This window comes from Podarcis vaucheri (assembly GCF_965113315.1).
Source record: "Podarcis vaucheri genome assembly, chromosome: 9".
Classification (NCBI taxonomy): Eukaryota; Metazoa; Chordata; class Lepidosauria; order Squamata; family Lacertidae; genus Podarcis; species Podarcis vaucheri.
This window is the reverse complement of record NC_138767.1, coordinates 25,099,281-25,116,499: the sequence shown is the minus strand read 5'-3', so window position 1 is coordinate 25,116,499 and position 17,219 is coordinate 25,099,281. Positions and strand designations below refer to the sequence as shown.

General features: G+C 43.1%; 1 protein-coding gene and 1 long non-coding RNA gene across 2 annotated transcripts in view; both read right to left on the bottom strand.

Moving 5' to 3' along the window:
• Positions 1–17,219, bottom strand: part of LOC309540355 — a 227,156-nt gene that overhangs the window by 17,553 nt on the left and 192,384 nt on the right. The window lies entirely within an intron of this gene.
• OSTC (oligosaccharyltransferase complex non-catalytic subunit) lies at positions 6,960–12,581 on the bottom strand. Its single transcript, XM_082238451.1, has 4 exons — positions 12,282–12,581; positions 9,963–10,056; positions 8,982–9,179; positions 6,960–7,954 (listed from the first exon to the last, which is right to left on the bottom strand). Exons 1-4 carry the CDS (start codon positions 12,418–12,420, stop codon positions 7,936–7,938), a joined length of 450 nt encoding a protein of 149 aa, XP_082094577.1. The 5' UTR covers positions 12,421–12,581; the 3' UTR covers positions 6,960–7,935.

Genomic DNA, 17,219 nt, shown 5'->3' with positions numbered 1-17,219 from the left:
CAGTGCAAGTGGATAAATAGGTACCGCTGTGGCGGGAAGATAAACAGTGTTACCATGCGCTCTGGCTTCTGTCACGGTGTTCCATTGTGCCAGGAGTAGTTTAGTCATGTTGGCCACATGACATGGAAAGCTGTCTGTGGACAAACACCAGCTCCCTCGGCCTGAAAGTAAGATGAGAGCTGCACCCCATAGTTGCCTTTCACTGGACTTAACCGTCCAGGGGTCCTTTACCTTACCTTTTACCTTTAGTAGCCATACCCTATAAAACCGCTGCTGAGATGCTAAGCTTCCTAACAGGGCTGGAGAAGTGTTAGGTATTTTCACACATTACCACTCTGGAATGGGTCAAAAATAGCCTTCTGCAGCCTGACACCGAAAGCCTGAGAGAGTTACTGAAACAGATTCCTGAGCTCAAAGCTGTCCTGATTCCAAGTAGCTGTGTGGGGAAGAAACAAAGGCTGCATAAGCCATTTGCAGCCAGTTCAACAGTACAGTTACCTCAGAATTGTCAACATTGACTGGCAGTGTCCCTCCAGGATTTCAGACAGGGGTCTCTCCCAGCCCTACCTGGAGCTGCCGGGGATGGAACCTGGGACCTTCTGCATACAAAACATGTATCTTAAGTCCACGGGCAGCTAGTGCATCTTTGCCAAGTAAAAAAGGCTACACAATGGAGATGATCTAGCCAACAGGAAAGGAAGGAAGCAGGAAGATAATGAATATGGCCTTTATATTGCAGGATAGAAATGTGGGTTTTGTATGTGGCAAGTTTCCTAGCAGAACCGCACACAAACACATTATGCTCAGATCCCTTTTTAGCATGGAATTAGTGCATTCATTTCTATCACTTTTGGATAAAGAATTCAAAGCAGTGTGCCACACTTAAAAAAAAATTCACCAATCAATAGCAAAGGTGTCATGACTTTGAAGAAGCACAAAGTCCTCATGACTTTAAGGAAGGCATGTTTGGCAAACCCTCATCGTGATCAATTCCTGCCCGGAAACCTATGTCCCCACTGTGGAAGTATGTGTGGATCCAGAATTGGCCCCCAGAGTCACTTACAAACTCACTGTTAAGACCGTGTTCATGGAAGACAATCTTACTCAGCTATGAGTGATCACCAAAGAAGACCAACTAAAAACAGGCTGTAACAAATACAGTGTATCAGAACCAGCAACTTCTCAATTATCAAAGGTGGACTGAAAAATGAAGGTTTTAATTTGCATCCAACAAGACAGTAGGGAGGAATCACCTCCATGTATTGGGGGTTGCAGCAGGAAAAGCCCTGCTTCTTGTAGAAGTCAACCTGACCATATGACACTTTCATGGGGCCCAGTTCAGTGGCTCTCAAGTGATGCAGGAGTTTATACAGGAAGCGATTCTAGACTGTTTAAGGCTTTAACAGACCTTGAACTGAGCCCAAAACAAATTGGCAGCCAAAGAGTTTTCTCATGACAAGCATTATATGAGTGTGTTGACTCAAGTCTGTCAACTGGTAAGTGGCAGCATTCTGCAGCCACATTCAAGAGCAGTTCCACACACAGTATGTTACAGTAGTCCAGGCATAGGCAAACTAGGCCCTCCAGATGTTTAGAGACTACAGTTCCCATCATCACTGACCACTGGTCCTGTTAGCCAGGGATGATGGGAGTTGTAGTCCCAAAACATCTGGAGGGCTGAGTTTGCCTATGCCTGCAACTTGGAAGTCACTAAGGTGCAAATCAGCCTTAGCCAACCAGGTGCCCTCTAGATGTTTTTGGGCTACAATTCCCATCAGCCCCAGGGAGCAGGACAACAGCTAGATCTGCATTGTCCAGTTGTGGGCATAGCAGCTGAAACAGCAAAGGGGCATGTTGGGCCATGGGATGAGGAATCCAAACACTGGATTCGGGGAACCACATATGTCACTTGTTAAATATGTCATATGCCACTCAGAATTTGTTTTTTTGCATACCAACTCCTTAGCTGAGTATGTTCTGTTTTAAGCAACAGCTTCAGCAACGTGGAAACAAGCAAGGCTTTGGCGGCACCCTAGACAGCTCCATGCAGGATTTAGGCTGGAGATTCCGTAACAGCAGAGCGCAACAGCCATCTTGAGACTCAGCCTGTTTGGTTGGTTGGTTGTAAGTTGCTTTGAGTTGTTTTGGGCAAGACAAAGTGACTAACAACTATAATAAAATAATAATAATAATAATAATAATAATAATAATAATAATAATAATAATAATACAGCAGGTACAGCTCTATCTCAGCAGCTGGCTCCACATTCCATGAGAGCAGCCTTTGCATTTAAAGGGGTCCAGACTGCTTTAGGAGTAATAAATTCCAAAGGAGTGGGTAGGTCAGGCATAGGCAAACTCTGGCCCTCCAGATGTTTGGGACTACAACTCCCATCACCCTTGGCTAACAAGACCAGTGGTCAGGGATGATGGGAATTGTAGTCCCAAACATCTGGAGGGCCGGAGTTTGCCTATGCCTGGGGTAGGGGACCATGGTTCTACTAGGGCTTCTGAGCTGGAGTCAGAAGTGAGCAACATGACCTTTTCATGCTGGACAGGTAATGGCACAATGAGATCCTCTTGCACAAGTGATTCTGATGACAATTCCCTTCCCCACTTGAAACCCCCAGCCTCATTATCAGAAGATCACAGAGCTGGGAGGGATCACAAGAGCTATCTGGTCCAACCCCTTGCAATACAGGAATCTTTTTGCCAAAGATGGAGCTCATGATTAGGAGTCTCATGCTCTGCAGACGGAGCTATAGATAGGAAGCCCAGTTCTGGGGTCATAGGCAGGCAGTATTGGGGCAACATTGATCAAACATGTACACTGACACTTAGGTTCCATCAGCACAGCTGTATCTGCATAATCTACCAATCATTTCCATTAGCTCCAGATGGAAGCAGCACTTGGCTGATTATGTCCTCCCTCATTTCTGTTTATGAATTTACTATTATGAGACTTTGCCTGTATTTGCTATCATGTGGGTGGCATTCATTTTCCATGTCTGCAAAAGATTAGGTAACTGTTCAGCAAAACAATTGCAGTTCTGAGAAACTCAAGACTGTTCCGCATATTTAGTGGTTCAGGGACATTTTAAAGGCAGGACCAGGAAATAATAGCTTAGCAACAATAGTGTCTTTATTACATTCCCAGTAAATATTGTTGTTAAGATGTAGCCAGATATTTTGTTTCTAGGGTGAATCATATGAGCCCATGTGCAGATGACCGAGGAAAGAGGAAGGAACACAGATTCCAAATTAAAAATAAACTGAAGGGAGGGTAGAAGGAAAAGTAGAGCAAAAGGAAGAGATTGTAAACTGAACTGCTGCCACAAAAACATTCCAAAGGAAAACTGATTACAGTGGAGTCTGATAAAAACCTACCCTTTTCCTACTTCTCCCATCTCATTTTATCTTAGAATGGTATAAGTAAATCCTATTAAATCTCATTTATGTTTCACTTCAATACACAAAATCCATGCAAGCAGTGCCACCTGCTGGCAAAACAATGTAATACCTACTTAATTGCTTTCTTTGATATACTGTCTCTGTATTTGTGGCATTCAAAATACAGCAACAGTATTACATCCCCTCTGTTAGCAGGTTTTCTGGTGTACCTAAAAGGGGTTCTACAGTCACTAAGAATGCATATTTCTATTCAGAAGAGGCATTTGATGGGGATCAGAAGTCATATAAGTTAAACGTAGGGCTGCCTCTGAAGACAGTTCAGAAACTTCAGCTGGTGCAGAATTCAGCAACCAGGTTGCTCACCGGGTGCACAATATAGTTTGAGCATATTACACTGATCCTGGTCTGACTGCACTGGTTACCAATTAGTTTCCGGGCCCAATTCAAAGTGCTGGTTCTGACCTATAAAGCCTTAAACAGCTCAGGACCACAATACCTCAAGGACCATCTCTTCCCATATGAACCTACCCAGACCCTGAGATCATCTTCTGAGGCCCTTCTTTGTGTGCCTCCTTCTCAAGAGGTCAGGAGGGTGACAACACGGGAATAGGTCTTCTCTGCGGTGGCCCCATGTTTGTGGAATGCTCTCCCCAGGGAAGTTCACCTGGCACCTTCACTATACAGTGGTACCTCGGGTTAAATATGCTTCAAGTTACCGACTCCGCTAACCCAGAAATAGTGCTTCAGGTTAAGAACTTTCCTTCAGGATGAGAACAGAAATCGTGCTCCGGCGGCGCGGCAGCAGCAGGAGGCCCCATTAGCTAAAGTGGTGCTTCAGGTTAAGAACAGTTTCAGGTTAAGCACGGACCTCCAGAATGAATTAAGTACTTAGCCCGAGGTACCACTGTACATCTTTAGGCACCAGGCAAAAACGTTCCTTTCTAACCAGGCCTTTGCCTGACCTGATCTACATCCTATACCCTTTTTAAGGTATAAGAGCGGTTGCTGAACAGCTTGGTAGGTTTCTGGATGAAACATCTGCTCTCGATCCATTCCAGTCCGGCTTCCGCGCTGGTCATGGGACCGAGACGGCTCTGGTCGCCCTAACAGATGATCTCCGCAGGCAGCTGGATCGAGGCGGGTCAGGGCTGCTGATTCTTCTAGACCTGTCAGCAGCCTTCGACATGGTCGATCACGAACTCCTGGACCGCCGCCTTGCCGACGTGGGGATACAGGGCACAGTCCTTCAATGGCTGCGCTCGTTTCTTTCCGGTCGGGGACAGAGGGTGGCGCTTGGGGGGGAATTGTCATCGCGCCACTCCTTGGTGTGTGGAGTGCCTCAGGGTGCGATTCTCTCCCCGATGCTTTTTAACATCTTTATGCGCCCCCTCGCCCAGCTTGTCCGGAGTTTTGGGCTGGGTTGCCATCAGTATGCCGATGACACCCAACTCTATCTGTTGATGGATGGCCATCCTGACTCGGCCCCAGATACACTGACCAGATGTCTGGAAGCTGTGGCTGGATGGCTACGTGGGAGCCGGTTGAAGTTAAACCCTTCGAAGACAGAGGTCCTCTGGCTGGGACGGAGCGATATGGGATCAAGGGGGCAACTCCCGTCTCTTGCGGGGGTGCAATTAGTGCCAGCATCGTCCGTGAAGAGTCTGGGTGTAATCTTCGATACCTCCCTCTCTATGGAGGCGCAGATTACAGCTATAACAAAGGCGGCGTTTTTTCATCTCCGCCAAGCTAAGCAGTTGGCTCCTTATCTCTCTCGCCCTGACCTAGCCACTGTGATCCATGCGACGGTCACCTCCAGACTGGATTATTTTAACTCGCTCTACGTGGGGCTGCCCTTGAGACTGACCCAGAAACTCCAGCGGGTGCAGAATGCCGCGGCGAGACTCCCTACGGGGTCTTCGCTGCGAGATCATATCCATCCGGTGCTGTACCAGCTGCACTGGCTCCCGGTGGAGTACAGGATCAGGTTTAAGGTGCTGGTTTTAACCTTTAAAGCCCTATACGGCCTAGGACCCTCGTACCTACGGGACCGCCTCTCCTGGTATGTCCCACAGAGAAATTTACGGTCTGCAAATAAAAACACCCTAAAGAACCCAGGCCTCAGAGAGGTTAGGCTGGCCTCAACTAGAGCCAGGGCCTTCTCGGCCGCGGCTCCAATCTGGTGGAACGCTCTGTCACAAGAGACTAGGGCCCTGCAGGACCTGACATCCTTCCGCAGGGCCTGCAAGACAGAGCTGTTCCACCAGGCCTTTTGTCAGGGCGCAGCCTGACCCCCTCCTCTGGCAACCGGCACAAAACTTTGCCTGATGGTTGCCATTAATTTGATTTTAATCTGATTTAATTAATTTTATAATGAATGTTTTACAATGTTGAACCATTTGATTGTTGTTAGCCGCCCTGAGCCCGGCTTCGGCTGGGGAGGGCGGGATATAAATAAAAATTATTATTATTATTATTATTTAAAATGCTGGCTCTTTTTAGGAATTTTTAAATTGGGTTGTTTTTTGTATTTTGATTTTATGTATGTGATCCTTTATGTGAACCGCCCTGAGACCTTTGGGTATAGGACAGCATAGAAATAAAACAAAATATGCTGTGTTAAGTCTATGGTCTGTCACTTTCATAAAAAAAAATGAGGGACAAGAGGATAGACAGCAAAGCTTGATGGGACCAAAAAGTCTTACACTACCCAGTAGTATCATAACTCAGAATAAATTAAAGCTATTGGGCCTCCTGAAGTGAAAAATTCCACGTCTACATGACCAGTCTGTAATAGCAAAGAGCCATTCAAACATTGATGGCACAACCCAAAACACTTAGTGTGATTCCACCCGCCCTGACCTTGGAGAAGATTAAAGCTGCAGTCATATAAAAAAATATGCTCCATTAAATTCAGCAGGGCTTGCTTCTAAACAGAGATGTAAATCGCTGCACTGTAAGAGTATTTCCAAGTAATTGGCCTCAAGATTATGCACAGGTAGGTAGTACTATAGACAATTTAATGCAGCATCACAAAAGGCTCACCTGGCACCTTTATGACACACCTTGAGGCGCCAGGCAAAAATGTTTCTCTTTAACCAGGTGCTTTGCTGATTACTGATCTATGGCTTTTTAACTGTTTGTAGGAGGGCACTTAGTGGTTTGCTATTGTTTTAGTATGTATTTTGTGTTTTCATTTTGTATTTTTATGTTGTGAACTGAATTTTATTTTTAATCTGCATGTTGTAAACCATCCCATGATGAAGGGCAGGACAGAAATTTGAGTAAACAGAACAAACTGGACCTAGGCTATAAATGAAAAGTTGACCCAGAATAATTCCTTGGAAATTCCCAGAAAATTGGCCCGGGAACATCAGGGAAGAAGTCTATGGTTTAGCAGAAAACTCATTATGTGGTCAGGAACAAGTCATTCTCCCCATCTGTAAAACAGAAATAATACTGGCCGCCAGGCAGAGATGTTATGAAGCAGTAATCAACTCAGTCTGAATGCCAAAAAATGCTCCAAGATATGAACTCTGTACACAAAGTAATTTAGTAGAAAAAGATGTTTAATATGTCTTTCTTATCTTTTATGAAGAGGAATAACTACATTCACACAATAATGGATTTTTCCTTCACACATGTATTCTCTTGCTGCCTTAGAATGAATATCAAAGTAAACATTGCCCGAGACACTGCTCTGATAGAAGACCCCCCCCCCCCACTGAGAAGATACTCCTATGTGCAAAGCAGGTGAACTCTGCTGCAGGAGCCTGGTGTGGAAAGTGGAAGTCTGTACCCAATATCCAAAGTTACACAAGAGCAGCCCCTGCCCCTCATGCACACTATGCAAAATGTTTTCCAACACCAGCCACCTGTTAGGCAAGGGTGGGGTTAAGGAAGCAGAAGCTCAATTGGGAGCCTCCACAACCCTACAACTCTTCAACATCTCACAGCTTCTCAATATGTGATAAGCTCTGTCAGCTTGCACTGCCTAACCCAGAGACAGGCACAACTTTTTTTTTCTGCCATCGCAGGCTGCTGTATCGGGGACAGGTGGTATATGGCAGTCATGCATCACTGACAAACACTTCTGTCATGAAAATGATCAGTTTATATTCCTCTAACCCCCAACCCCATTCTCTCAAAATGAGCAAGAACAAGCCATGGTGGTACATGAGTAAAAGTATTACTTTTGGCTTGAAGCCTTAGGGGTGCGGAGAGGAACAGGATTGAAGGACAAAGGTTTTACATTTAAGGTTCAATACACTTAGGCCTAGTTAACACTTCTGAGTATTTTTTAACAATCATAAAAATAGACACAAATCTGTTAATAAACTAACCGCCTGTAACAAGTGTTGCTCTTTATACAAGAAGAAAAGGAGAAAGCAGCCCTTTCCTTAGTTCGTTCTCTTTTTCTTGTCTCTCTGGACAGGAGGGATGGGGCTGTGGAATTTTTGCTATTCATTCCTCTTCATGAAGAGAAGAAAATCCAATTTCTGCTTTGCGACACTCCACAATAAGGCACTAACCCATTAAGTAGCCCCTAGAGGACAAAGGGAAGATTTGAACAGGGAGGGAGGAATATATTACTAATTGTTTGCTCTTCACCAGGGTGGGTTACAACAATTTAAAATACAACATTAAAAACAGTTGCAATTACTCACAATTGCAAAAGCTACAATCATCAAAAATAGGGTGGGTTCTTAAAGTATACATTTCAGGTGTCAAAGGCAATCACTGAAAACTGTATAATGAAGTTGCCAGAGTGGACAGGGCATTTCACAACTTAGGGGCTGCCACAGAGAATGCCCTCCTCTGCTGAACTTAACACCCAGGACAAGAAAGGAGGCAGTCTTTCAGATATTTGGGGTGGGAGTGCTTTAGGGCTTAAAACACTAACGTGAGCATCTTTTATAAAATAAAATAATCACTACATAAGTACAGGAAGCCACCCTACACACCAGATACTTCTGTGTAGGAAACCATCTGTGGGTCATATTTAATTATTGTACTCTCATGTGCTTGCTTCAGGTTTACATTGCTGGAAGTCATGGTTAGCAACATGATCTACATATACAATAAACTGTTGTATATTCCTAGATAAATGTTTCTTCAATCATTCTTGGTTTCCTTCTGGACTTTAAAGCTAGCCACAAAGACTGCCTCAATCTCCCTCAAACTGGGGATAAAACTGATCTCCCTTGGAGGATTACTGTAAACAATATTAGTTGTTTATGAAATGCTTTTTACAACAGTACTTATATAGCTTTTCTCATAAATAGTATTGATTCATCTCAGACACTGTAGTCAGTTTTTAAAAAAAAAAAAAAAAATTCTTATTTCATGGCCTGTAATCTGTCAATATTATGATTACTCCTCTAGAGTGGACATTTGCTTGTCTATTGAAAAAAACCTGCGGTGTAATTCACACTGCTACAAACAATGTTTTAAAAACACGAGAAAAGTCCTTGCAATACCTTTATTTTCCCCTTAGTACTTATTTCATCTTAAGATTGTGATAAAGATTAAAAGTGGAGGTTGGAAAATCATAGGAGAAACAATTTACTTACGGTAATTTCATCCTCATGAATACTCTGGCCATAAAGAAACTCAACAGGACGCTGACAAATCCAATAAAAAGCAGCAGAAATCTGTTCAGCTTTGGGATATTTGGTGCATTAGAACGGTCCAATATTATAAAGCCAAGGCCTCCCATTGTGAAGAGGAAGCTGGAAGCGAGCCCTTCCATAATGTACTGTCCATTTACTCTGCATACAAGACAAGGAAATATTTTAGTTTGAACAGCAGTGCTATGGATTATCTGGCTAACCTGTCACATTGTGTAAAATTCACAAACATAGGTGCATGCATATATTCTACTCTCTCACACAATAAAAACAGTCATCATGATACAGTGGAAGATAGAAAATAAAATAAATGATCAGTGTCACATTACAGGAAAACCTGCTTCCTCTTTGAAACCATTAGACTTGATGCTATTAAACAAAGATGAGAAGTTCACAAAAGCAGTGCAGATAGCTACTATGCCCAGATCTCTATAATTTACTGAGAAGCAATCCCATCAAACATCTGGCTATTCCTTCAGCTATAACTATCAACACGCACAGAGCCCAATTTCTTTCCAGAATATGTAGGCATTTATTACTGGTTTTCCCTTTGCCATGATACTTCTTGTTGCTTTAGATCCCTAGTCCCCAAATAGGATGGCCCTACAACTCATTGTAGCTACACATAGTGTGTATTCTCTGGCAATTAGTTTCCATCCTTGACAGTATTTTAAACCACATGAATGACTATTAACTCAGTTCAACTAAGACTCTGTTCCAGAGAGCAGGAGGACTGTCTACTAAGTTAAACAACTTCTTTTAAAATGATGTTAGTGTTTCTATTAATTTCTGTAGCTCGCTAAAGCTACAATAAGCTTTGATCACAATGTTCTAACAGCCAGCTCACCATGTAAACAGCAGTCAAAATACTCCATAGTAATCTTTAGAGAAATACATTTTGCTAGTATCGAGTATATTTTCTACCTGTAAGCCAAGAAGGCCACAGGCCTCTGATGTCCATGTTCATCTGTCATTGAGCCAACACTGGGAGGTTCTACAATCACATCATAAATGATTCCTACAGAAAGAGAGAGAAAATGTAAATTTAGTTTGAAAGAACACACACACACACACACACACACATACACCACCTTCCCTAAGCCTAAAGGTAGAAAGAACGTTCATGATCTAAGGTCTTTTTTTCATGTGAAAAATTTGGTGGGCTGTATTTAATTTTAGACATACAAAAGTGTGCAATAGAGTACATAGCTACTATTGCCATATCACAAGTTTCAGGGAGAATGAGGAGGGCTGTGGTTGTGTAGCTTACTACAATCCTCCAATGCAGTCCATCGTTATTACCCATGCATTTACATGTGTGTGCAATGATACAAATAGTTTACAACAATCCTGTAATACAGCTCAATTGTTAATACTTCAGGTTGCAGTCCAGTATATTTTCTCTCCAGCTCTGCTGAAAGACCAGCTGAATCAGGAGTCTCCCTCAGCTGCACTATAGTAGCACCCACTCCATATTGTCGGGCTACACAGCAAAGGGAGAGGCAGCACTGCAGAGCCTTTAGAGACCTGCAGCTTTTGACTCCTTTTCTCCTTTCAGTTACAGTCATACCTTGGGTTGCGATCACTGCGGGTTGAGCTTTTTCAGGTTACGGACGCGCCAAACCTAGAAGTACTGGAACAGCCAAATCGTGTCTCGCACATGTGCAGTGCTGAGCATTGCGAATGTGTCTCCCGCACAGATCACATTTGCAACCCGAGGTTCCACTGTACTTGCTGTGGTCTAAAGCACTTAGCCTCTTGGGTTTGCCAATCAGAAGGTTGCCGGTTCGAATCCCTGCGACAGGATGAGCTCCCGTTGCTCTGTCCCAGCTCCTGCCAACCTAGCAGTTTGATAGCACACCAGTGCAAGTAGATAAATAGGTACTACTGCAGCAGGAAGGTAAACGGTGTTTCTGTGTGCTCTGGTTTCCGTCATGGTATTCCGCTGCACCAGAAGCGGTTTAGTCATGCTGGCCACATGACCCAGAAAGCTGTCTGTGAACAAACACTGGCTCCCTTGCCCCGAAGCGAGATGAGTGTTGCAACCCCATAGTCACCCTTGACTGGACTTAACAGTCCTTTATCTTTTTTTTATAAAAAAAACTTACTTGCGACAACCACCAAGAGCCATTCTCCAACTTAGAATGGGCCCTCAAATCCCCCTCTCCAGAGCGCACTGCCCAGACCACCACACCTCACACCAGCCTAGTGCTTTCATAGGATCATAATGTTGGGAGTCCGAAGATCATCAGGTTCAACCCCCTGCAATGCTCGGCTGGGGTGTGTCTTTAGAAACTTTAAAATAAGCCAGCCAATGGTGCTGTAGTGGACAATGTAAAACTAGGACTTGGGAGGTCAGGGTCTGAATCCCTGCTCAGCCCTGAAGCTCATCAGGTGATCCAGTGGGCCAGTCACTGTGCCTCTCAGGCTTAGCTACCTTATGGCCGTTGTTGTGGGAATTCAATGAATAGGGGCAGGGAAGTGGTTTGTTGCAGGGATTCCTCAAGGAGGAAAGGTGATATTACCTATGCATGCCATCTCAAACTCCTTAGAGGGAAAAGGCTTCAGGGCATAAACATATAACAAAAGAAATGAATGAAATGGAACAGTAGAGTTTCTGCACCCGTCCCTGGGTTACTTTCATTTGCTAGTGTTTCTGGGGCTTTCCTAAAATAATTAATACAAAAACACCCCTTCTGTAGCAAGGCACAACTCAGGACCACCCTGGCAGGCAAAAGGGAAGCCTGTTCATGCCTTTCCCCCACCCATTTCTGGCTTTTTTCACTCCTAAATGGAAGATTACAACTAGAATATGCGGCAACGGAGAAAGAACAGAAATTGTTTATTGAATATTTACAAACAGATTGCAAGCAGGTAAGAACACTGGCATGATTATTGTAATAGTAACCTGCAGTTTTCATAAGAGTATATCTTTAAAGCAGATGAATGAACAAATTAAGTTAAATTCGGATATACAGAATTGATTTTTAAAAATCAATTTAAGGAACCACAGAAAGAGGGGAGAGAAGGAAGTCTAGTTTTGAAATGTTAAAATGACTGTGAATTAATTGAGAGGCATAAAGCTGAAAATTCTATATATGAATATGGGGCAACCGAGGAGGCAGGAATGAGGTGCGCGTGTGCATTTGCGTGTATTTTTGTGCGCGTGTGCATTTGCGTGTATTTTTGCGCGCGCCTGAAGGCCCACCGCCCAGAGCCTCCCGTCGCTCCCAAGGGAATTACCTCCCGTGATGAGGAAGTACGAGACCACCACCAGCGCGTAGACCGTCATGGCCGAGGGCATATGCACCCAGCTCGGCTTCTTCAGCTTGATGTTGGGGCACTCCAGAACCGCGAACGGAACCCGGTAGAGCGTCTCCATGTCGACTCTCAGCGGCGGAGGCGGCTCGCCCGTCCTGTCTCCTCAGGCCACAAACTCCCCTCGTCTCCCAACGGCAGTTTACCCCGCGCATGCGCCGTTACAGAATCGATCGGCTCGTCTGGGCCACCGTCCGTACGATAACGAAAGCTGAGGCGGTAACTAGCCGGGTCCTGAAAGGGAAACAAGACAAACACGTCTCAGGAGAAAAAGGAAGGAAAATAACAACGTGCCGCGTAAACGAAACGCAAAACGAATAATTGTGGAGAAACCCGAATTTGAATGCGGCGAGTTATCAATATTGTTTTTACCCTCCCGCGGCGTGCGGTAAGGAGCGGCTGGGAGAGGATACTGATCTGCCAAGTCCTGACAACGCTCAACGTGGCTTTCTAAACGGGTAGACGTGGCCCTGCCAGGACGCGCGTAAGCCACGCCCCCTCAAATAAGCGCGCCCACATTCCAAGTAGAAGCTGCCATCTGCTACGTCACACCCTCTATCTTACTATTTTGAGCAGGATTTATTAGAAGGAAGCTCCGCTTAATCTTAAAAAGGGCACAATAGTTTTTCTTTTCCTGCAACCGACTAAGGAGCTATCTGCGGTGGCAGTATCATATTGCATTAAACAATCAGAAGTTCCCCCAAACAATCCTGGGAACTGTAGTTTTTTAAGGGTGTTAAAAAGACCTCTTACAGCATCTTAAAAAGCAGAGACATCACCTTGCCAACAAAGATTCGTATAGTTAAAGCTATGGTTTTCCCAGTAGTGATGTATGGAAGTGAGAGCTGGACCATAAAGAAGGCTGATCGCCGAAGAATTGAATTTTTGAATTATGGTGCTGGAGGAGACTCTTCAGAGTCCCATGGACTGCAAGAAGATCAAATGCATCCATTCTTAAGGAAATCAGCCCTGAGTGCTCACTGGAAGGACAGATCGTGAAGCTGAGGCTCCAATACTTTGGCCACCTCATGAGAAGAGAAGACTTCCTGGAAAAGACCCTGATGTTGGGAAAGATGGAGGGCACAAGGAGACAGAGGACGAGATGGTTGGACAGTGAAAGACAGGAGTGCCTGGCGTGCTCTGGTCCATGGGGTTTAGTCGGACACTATTAAACGACTAAACAACAACAAAAAGACCTCTATTCTCCTCAAAGAGCTACAATTTGCAGAGTGGTTTAATGATCCATCTGTCTTGACAGGCAGCTCTGAAATTGTACTTCTCTGAGCGGGGTCTCCTACCAATCCTCACCCTTAACAAACTACAATCCCCTGAATTCTTTGGAAAAAACCATGTCTGCTTAATATGACTTTTAAAATGTGGCTCTTTTGGGGGGTTATTGCTTTTATTTTTATTTTATATAATGTGATCTTTTTATGTGAACTGCCCTGAGACCTCTGGATATAGGGTGGTATATAGATTCTAATAATAATAATATGCATGATGCTGCTTTAAATGCTTAGATGGGGCCTAATATGGTGTTATCTCTCGAAAAGGCTTTGCTGATCTAGGCCCCTTCTACACATTTTTTAAAAATCTACAACTCCCATAGGTCCCAGTCAGTGTAGCTAATGGGCAGCGGCACTGGGAGTTGTATTCCCAAATAATTGCCAGACATTTGGTTGGCAAAGGTTGTCCTGGGAACAGTGGTTTCCATATTTTTTTTCCTGTCAAACCACTTGAAAAGGCTGAGGATCTTGGTGGAAAACTTAATGATTTTTATGCCTTTTGCAGGAACTGGAATGTGCTGCACTAAATGCTGTATGGTTTTTAGCTGTATTATGGACCACCTAAATGAAGCTCATGGACCACTGTTCAAGAACCCCCTGCCCTGGAAAAACTTCCAATTTCATCCACTTGCTGCTCAGTTATCCTTCACTATTTATTCACCTTAGAGTAGAACAAGGCAATAGAATTCCGAGCTAAGGATTTCAAAGTTCAAGATCAGAACTAAGAATTGAGCAGCGAAACATACTGACAGTTAGTGAAACTCCCTTCATACTGGTTTTTAAAGACAGTCCCAAATACAGCACATTAAAGTCATCTAGCCTTAATGTTACTAGAGCATGAATAACTTTGGGCAAACTCTCTAAGAAAGGGTGCAGTTGGTACACCAGTAGAATGGTCAGGTAAGTGAAGGGAACAGGAAAGAGTCCTTGTGTAATTTTGCCTAGAATAATCTCTGTGGGTGTTGAACAAGACTCTTGGGTTTGATAACCTTTATAGTTTGTGTTTAACGTTTCACCTGCAGCTTGGATTTAAAACACATTAATGATATTTATAAGGGGGGCATTATAATTCTGTGACTTCCTGTGCATGAGTACCTGCTTTGACTTCTTGTTTTTATCAAAAGTAAGAATATATAAGTTGATTATTTTAAAAATACTAATCTTCATAGACATATCCAGATGACAAAATTAGTGATAGTAATTGCAGTTGATAAGAGTAGCCACAGCATGGCAGAGTTGCTCTTTAAGAACAAGCCCACTCTCTTAACTTGAATTTTCTTTGTTGCTCAGCTTGTCAAAGCATCTATGTCTTTGCCAGAATGTACATAATCAATATACATGTGGAACTTCATAATTAAAGATGCAGTTTTCAACATTGAAATTAAGGTTAATGAGTTACACTTGATTTTTTTTAAAAAGTAGAATCAGCAGAGGGGAATAGCCTGAAGGTTAAGTACAACACCAAACCATTAGTGGCTAACTGGTGGTCCTCCAGCTGTTAACCAGACCCCAGCCACCGTAAGTGTGATATTGTCCAACATGAGCTACAGCTTTCCCCGCCCCCCCCAAGAGTGATTAAATAGTATTTTGGAAGTACAAACTTCAAACTTCCAATAGTATTTTGGAAGTACAAACTTCAAGAAATTATCGGGTATATACACATTTTATACTCCATCACCCACAAGATTTTCTATAAGCTAAGGAGTATACTAATATAAAGTTTTAAACTACCAAACAAAGAGGATTTGGTGCATTCTGCTATTTAGATTTAGCTAGGTGGCTGTCTCAATCCATCAAATGCTGAATTGTTCTGTTTATACGCAGAAAAGAGTGGTGGATGACACCAGCTGTTTAAAAGGCTGTCTCTTTCTACCACATTCAACAGTTATGCTTTCCTAGGTCAATTTAGAGCCATTTCCTCTTTTAAAAACCAGTGTTTTCCCTTTCTCATTAGAATTAACAGAAAAGGCTCTGCTTAAACTACTTTAACATGCAACTCACTAACTGAGGTAGTTTACTTTTAGCATGTCCTGCAGCATCAGACTCCTCTTCTCCCGATGTTCTTCATAAATTCAAAACAAAATTAGGGCTTTTTCATTAAACATTAAGCTTCTCCTGTCTCCGAAAATCACGCAACGTTTATTAAAAAAATTCTACTGAAGCCAATTAAACTTTCATCTAAATGAATTAAGATTCAGGAGTTAGAATAAACAAGCATTTGCCAGATTTTAACCCTTTCCCTCGCACAATAAGACACCTCCTGGAAGCAACCTCACCTCCCGTCATTGGGCAACTATGCTCATATACACTTTTGCTAGTGCCGAAGCATCCATTCCTAGTGTATTTTCCCCAGCTAGACTGGTTGCTCCCAGGCATTGACCATGCTGCAAAAAACACAGCTGAAGTTGGCACTTCCACATGTGCTGGGCCATTGTTAGATTCAAAGGGAAAATATTAATGGACATTTAAATGAGTCACTAAGAAGTATGAGTTTTGCCTTTTCAGAAAGCTGGTAAACAAAGCTGAGATAATTCCACCTGAGGGAGAAAAGTGTTTTAGCACCACATGCTCTTTCCAAAATTTTGATACTCACTGAACTTGTTTATAGGAAAACTAAGGCTGAAACCTGTCAAATTTTGGAGTTAAGTCCTATTGAAATCTATGGAAATTACTTTCAAACAAAAATTAACAAATGTTATATTTAGACCACTAAACTTGATGGTAAATCATCTTAAACTATGTGCAAATGTTTTTCATCCATTCATTTATCCTGTGTCATTTTAAGACTTCTATGAGGTCTTTAAAAAATGTAATCTGGTACTTCATTGCATTATAGATGTCACCATAATGGTGCTTATGTAGATGAGAGCCGTCATGTATTTTTTGAGTTAGGTCTGCCTTGATATTGCAGCAGTCTTTGTCTTTTAATCAGGGGGGCATATTACCGTTTTCTTAATGCCTGCATTGTTTTTACCACTAGCAGGGCTTTTTATCAGATTGTAGTGATTATTCTAAATCATCTTTCTTGTTCACTCAAATGAAGTTTAATGAATTAGCTACTTCTTGGTTTTTGACCTCATCTGATTGTTAAGAACGGATGATACTACACACTCAAAATTTAAGATTAGGAGCAAGATCTCCTTTCCAAAACATCATTTAATTATGGTGCTGTCCAACAGTTCTTAATACAAGCTAAGTCTAACCGAATACTTGCAGCAAAGGTTAAGCAGACATCTGTCTTACTTTTTTCATTTTTCCTGACAAGAAAATCAGAGATGATACAAAAGTCAACTCACAAAGGTTTTAAGGATATTACTGAATAGTTCCTTTCTAAGACAGAAAGGGAATTAAGAACAGCTTATATAACCATTACTAGGACGCGGGTGGCGCTGTGATCGTATGGTCGGCAGTTCGAATCCCCGTGGCGGGGTGAGCTCCCGTCGTTCGGTCCTAGCTCCTGCCCACCTAGCAGTTCGAAAGCACCCTTAAGTGCAAGTAGATAAATAGGTACCGCTTTATAGCGGGAAGGTAATGGCGTTTCCATGCGCTGCGCTGGTGCTGGCTCGCCAGAGCAGCT